The sequence below is a fragment of the Canis lupus genome, chromosome 30 (assembly GCF_048164855.1).
Source record: "Canis lupus baileyi chromosome 30, mCanLup2.hap1, whole genome shotgun sequence".
Classification (NCBI taxonomy): Eukaryota; Metazoa; Chordata; class Mammalia; order Carnivora; family Canidae; genus Canis; species Canis lupus.
The window spans coordinates 29,313,607-29,319,816 of record NC_132867.1 but is presented as its reverse complement, the minus strand read 5'-3'; the positions used below and the strand labels follow the sequence as shown (position 1 = coordinate 29,319,816).

General features: G+C 37.1%; 1 protein-coding gene across 1 annotated transcript; it reads right to left on the bottom strand.

Moving 5' to 3' along the window:
• Positions 1 to 1,904: 1,904 nt before the first annotated feature.
• On the bottom strand, positions 1,905 to 2,417 carry LOC140621316 (keratin-associated protein 13-3-like). Its single transcript, XM_072806418.1, has one exon. The coding sequence runs from the start codon at positions 2,415 to 2,417 to the stop codon at positions 1,905 to 1,907; it is 513 nt and encodes a 170-aa protein (XP_072662519.1).
• Positions 2,418 to 6,210: the final 3,793 nt, after the last annotated feature.

The following is a 6,210-nucleotide window of genomic DNA, read 5'->3' as shown; positions in this document are numbered from 1 at the left end:
TTAGAAAGCGTAGGGGGACAGGAGAAAAGCAGAAGGAGAGTCTTAACTCCAAGCTGAGTGCTGAGCCCAACCTGAGACTTGATTTCATAGTCCTGAGATCAGGAACTGAGCCAAGACCAAGAGTCGGAGGCTTAACCAACTGTGCTACGCAGGCATCCCACAAACCTATTTTAAAAGTTTGAATGGATGCAATGGAAACAAGAATTATTGCAATTTAAAGTATAATACCCCTAAATAAGTAACCAAAATGTGGGACACTTGGGTGGCTCAGCGGTTGAGTGTCTGTGTTTGGCTCAGGGCATGATCCCAGATTCCCAGGATCGAGTCCCATATCAGGCTCCTTGCATGGAGCTTGCTTCTCCTCCCTCTCTCTGTGTCTCTGCCTCTCTTTCTGTGTCTCTCCTAAATAAATAAAAATCTTTTAAAAAAAGAAGTAAAGAAAATGTAATACCTCTAAATGATTGAGGGGCAGTTACTTAACTATTTTTAACCATGTTTGTTTTTCTCACACTGTATAAAATCTTCAATTGTAAGTTAACCAAATTTCCATTCATTCCTTGAATATAAAAATAATTTTCAGTCTTTTCTACTGTGCTTATTTTATTTCATCTGCCCAGATTTCCCCTTTGCCCCTTCTAATACTGTTATGTCTTTGCAATTCTAAACAAATTTCACCTTTTAAGATGCTATGGGACAGGTATTCTTTATGAGTTCCTTATTCTTTCTGCATCTCCCTTTTCTTGCATTTAACATAACAGATTCATAATGGGTATCTTTCTCCAAGGGCTGTTGTACAGCTTAAAGAAATAAGGTGCAGGCACATTTACTAAACATATGTTAACTCTTTTTGTTCTCAGTTTTAGGTTCTTTATCAAAATCTATTTTTGCACTTTGTTATTCCTGAAAATACTTTGCCTGAGATAACAGACAATATTACCATGAAAAAGAGAAGTAATATTTCCCCATTTTTTGTTGAGATACACATTAAATCATCACTCCTGATGGTATCAAATGTTAATTATCTTTTAGTTTGAAACATGAGTAAAAACCAAGGTGGAAATTATCCTTATGATTTTAGATTCTTCACTCAAATTTTGTGGTATTGTTCATTACACATATGGAGATAAGACCATGTTGAATACTCATCAGTGAGATGCAGGTGTTTATCACTTTTATCAAGAAATGGTAGGTGACTTCAAGCAAAATAACTTAAAATTCATACATAATCATTTTCATTTGTCTTCTATTCAATTTTTCTTTTATGTATAAGCCTTACCATATAAATGTAAATATTATTTTTGTTCTCTGCATTCCTTATATAACTATCAACTAGTCTGCTGCATTATGCTTGTTGGTGTTCCCACATCTTGTGAGGGAATCAATTTAATTCCTGAGTCAAATTTCAATTCATAAAAGTCTATGTACTTAAAGAATAGTTTACTACTACTTGTAGTTAAAGAAAAATATCTGAGGTCCCTCAAAATTCAAATCCTCAATTTCTTAGGATTTCAAAATATTTCCAGGTGCATATTGATCTTTTAATAATATCATCATTATCTATCACAATCAAAAGCCTAGTCAAGAAATAACTAATAGCAACAATAAACATAGCTGGTTATCAGAACTAGTAAGTTTGTTAGATTATAATGATTTGGCTTTTAATATAATTTTGAAAGAAAATCCAATAACAAATTTTATCTCCAATGCAGACTTTAGATTTTATTTTCAATTAGTACATTAATTACAGAATTTTTCAAATAAAGTCTGTCAGCCACTATTTGGGGCCAGAGACAAGGTGAAGATTTGATAATCAAAGATCTTCCTGTAGGTGACAGAGATAATAAAGATTATGAGTAAAGGCATTGGTGAGATTGGACAACAAGATTAGAAATTTAATAAGGTGATCAGAAGAAGCCAGATCCACATGTTGGTCTATAACAAGAAGGCTGACAGCTCCTAGAAGCCAAGTAGGTTGAGGGGCAGAATCTGGATCCATTGCCCAGAGAAGGGAAGCCACAGACTCTGTAACTCATGGGTCTTAAACCCTGGGATCCACAGCCTGAGTAGCAGCTTCTGGATCCATAGCTCAGGGAACGGCAGCTGCTGGACCCCAAACCCAGAGACTCAGAGCAAGTCGTCTGGCAGGGACTGCAGAGCGTGGAGGTCCTCGGGCGGTAGCAGGACGTCTGGCAAGGTCTGGACACCACACAGGATGTCTGGCAGCTGGTAGGTTCACAGCAGGTCTCCTGGCAGCCACTGTGGAGGGAGGAGCCCACCTGGCAGGTGCTGGGAGAGCAGACATCAGTGCGGTAGACCAGGTTGCTGGGGTGGGATGAGCCACAGGAGGAGCTGGGGTAACGCAAGTATCCCCCAAAGGAGCGGGAGGAGAAGTTTCCAGAGCAGCAGCTGTAGGACATGTTGGCAGGAGATGTGAGTTCAGCTGACTGACAGAAGATTCTACGTTTGAATATATCACTACTCCTCAAGTGAGGCATTTATATACTCTCAGGAATGGGTGTGGCACTTTACAGGGTCATCTTTTCCAAATTTGGAGTCCCTCATCTGCATATGTTTAATGCAGTAGTCCTTTTTGTAATTGGAGTTCACTACCTCTCTTCATCTTTCGTTTATGGGTTCACTCATTTTGTTTTTACAGCTCTATGCCAATGAAGTAAATCTATGTTACAAATGCTATGATGGTGTGTAATTAATATCTACTCCATCATGGCCAGGGAAGCCCCTCTGATTTTTCTGGTCATGACTACTTACATGTGCTCAGCTTTGGCTGAGGAATGCTTTCTTCCTAGGGTGGGGATTACAGTGCAGTCATCTCCCTTTTGTGTCAGTAGCTGAGAAGCAGAAATCTGGTCTTAAGGAACCTTCTAAAGATTGCTCCTACATCCAACCATTGATTCACTCTCTCTAATATAATTTTGCATCTATTACTTCCTACTAGAAATGCTTACTATATCCAATCTAGAGGGCTGTTATAAAAGTAAGCCAAGAGGATTGACAGAGACAATTAGAAGTGGGCATAATCCTGATCAAATATGTTGTAAAAATTTAGTCTTTAGAAAAATGAAATCTAATCCAAAGCAAGACGAGACCAACATGAACACATGTGAAGAAAACTGAAGTAGGAGATGCTATTGAGATGAAATGAGGAAACAAGGGACAGTGGTAGAGAGAGGGACAAGACTGTCAAGATTTTCTTCTACCCCATTGGGTGATTTATGAATATTCTACTTCTTAGTTCAGTCATATCAAATTGTTTCAAAATGAACTTAATTCATGACTTTTGTGCAATACATTTATATGTGTGAAACATTGTGAGGGCTACCCTCCCACAATACCTCAAAATTTTGAATGTTCTCTGAGTATTTCCAAGGTCATGGCAGATCCTATAATTTTCTTCCTACTTTTGGTACATGCTTCTGTCTCAGCTTTCTTACTAGAGGGGATCCAGGTTATATGAATCTTGAAGTTTATAACTTGGGGGCACTTTTTTTAAGAAAAAGAATACACCATTATGAACATAATAGTAGATAAAAATATGAACACTAATTTAGAATAAAACAATATTAATAAATATAAATTACAAGATGACAAAAACAAATATCACAAAATCAAGACAATAATATGATATCATCATAATCATTACCATCATCTATAACATTTCGTCTATTTTTATTGGCTACATAGTCTTTGATCACTTTTACATATGACAATAATTTTATAAACATGATTTTCTTTACAAAGAATAGAATAGAATTCAGGTTTTCTTCTAAAATTATGAATCAAAAAATTATTTTTGATGACACAGAAAAGTTCCTTTCAACATTACTATTTATTATTAATGCCACATCTATAACATCCTGTATAGTTTCTTCTCAGTTGGTGCTTCAATCCTGGGATTATGATTATCTCAGTCTGGTGTCCCTGATTCACCTTCTTATCCCAGTCTGCTGGCCCTAGAGGTTGTGGACTTATGTAAAAATTAGCTATAGGGATGCCTGGGTGGCTCAGCGGTTGAACATCTGCCTTTGGCTTAGGGCATGATCCCAGGGTCCTGGGATGGAGTCCTACATCAGGCTCCTTGTCGGAGGCCTGCTTCTCCCTCTGCCAATGTCTCTGCCTCTCTTTCTGTGTCTCTTATGGATAAATAAATAAAATCTTTTAAAAAAATCAGCTACAAATGGCTATGGACCCTTGGTTTTAGTGATCTATCAGGTAGCAGAGTAATGTCTTGGTTCTAATCCTTCTTCTTAAAGTCAAAACTCTCTGAAGTGCTGAGGTTCATCAGGTTGATTCTAGAGGCTAGAGGTAGTACAGGCAGTTTTCTGGATCCACCCAGAGCTCCAGAACTACTTCAAGGGCAAATAATTGACTCTCAGACTACAGCAGCACAACTGGAGCAGTGGATTCCTCCAAACCTCCCTTGGAAAAAGTCAGACAAAAGACGACCCTCCCACGGAAGCTTCATTGGGTTAAATCTGTCTCTGTCTTCACTTAAGTTGCTCTATCCAAGATGCTTGAACATGTGCTGGTCATGTTCTGTCTGAGATATCAGGGACTCATGTAGAGTGCCCAGGTCTCTCTTCAATATACTTTCCATGGAAATGTCTCTGCCCAGAGCCCTAACTTAACTTTCAGTAATTGTATTGTTGTGATTTGTTATTGTTTTTGTTATTTGCCTCTGGTCCTCTTTAACTCCAAGTTTTTTTTTTTTTTTTTAAAGGAAAATATCTGATAGATTTATCACATTTTTTGAGTATATTGCTGTTTCCTGCCAATTTCAAGATGAATACACCAATGTAACGTACACCAAAAGTCAATTATGTGGTATCAGGCACTCAGAAAGTATACTGCTATGGCTTAAGGATTGAGTTGCAACTCTATTTGAAAAAACTACAATACAATTCTACTGTATGTGCTTAAATTAACAACTTTTCCTCAATGTAAAAGTAGGTTTCACTGCAATTTTACAAAAGAAAACACTGTATATAGGACTTCCATAAGTCCAAGAAATGATGAAGTAACTTGATTCACATCAAACAAATACTTTTAAAAAGTTTATGTTATGATCTTTTAAATTTCTAGATTTTTTTTCCTAACGGTTTCTAGCCACTGAGATAAAAGCGCACTCAATGCTGTGAACACCATGCCTTTCTCAAATAACTGTTTTTCAAAGAACTTCTTGAAAATAGTTGTCTTATCACAAGTAAGAGTGATTTTTGCTCACTGGAGATAGGACTTTATTAACCAAAATAATAAAGTCAGCAAAATTTGTCTATGGTGACACAACCTTTTGGCTGCCCTCACAGGCACACGATGTTGTCCTCTTCCCTATACATCTGACCTTCCTCACGTCAATGTGATAGTGTTGATATCAGCTGAAATAACAAATCACAAACTCCCAGGTCCTCTACTAAATCCAGCCCACACATGTTTGTTCATCACATAAGCATGGAACCCCCCCACACACAGGTTTTTTTTTTATTAAACTCTAAATTACTTGCCAATATTTAAAAATAAAAAATTCATGCATATATCGATTTCTGACATCTTTTAAAAATTATGAAAATCTGGCTATGCTGGGATCCTTGCTTGCAGGTGTCTGGAACTCACTACAAGCAGTTCCATTCACAGAGGATGGGCTCTCCAAAATTCCCAAGTTCAGCTACTCCTCTTTATTTTATAGCTATGGGACCAAATTTCAACTGTCATTAGTCATAAAGCATGTGCTGTCATTTTCCTGTATTAATTAATGTCTCTTTCATAAATAAGTAGTAACGAGTAGTAACAAGAGGTAAATTGAGAGGCTTTGGGTTTTAAGATATTTTGTGAAAACAACTTCCCTGTGCACTTGAAGGATACTCTTCTATGTTTAATAGGAAAATATAATGCGTCTGTGTTGGTGGACTGGAATATAAAACACCAATCATGAAACAAATGACAGGTCAACCGGACCAACTCACTGATGCTCATGATCCTCGATTTAAAATACATGCTTGCAGAATTTGACGTGGTTTTTATATACTGGGCAATGACTTAAATCAGTGGTGTCTTACTTCTGAATATGCAACAGAATTAACAAACGAATCATTTTAGAACATACAAACCAATCAGAAAATAAATACACAATTTTATAAACCAAATGATTGTACTCCTCCTCAGGCTGCTCCATATGTGATTCTGATGTACAACCAT

Bases quoted from the DNA above. Each gene is read 5' to 3' on its own strand.
- LOC140621316 (XM_072806418.1), bottom strand. From the start codon at position 2,417: ATGTCCTACAGCTGCTGCTCTGGAAACTTCTCCTCCCGCTCCTTTGGG.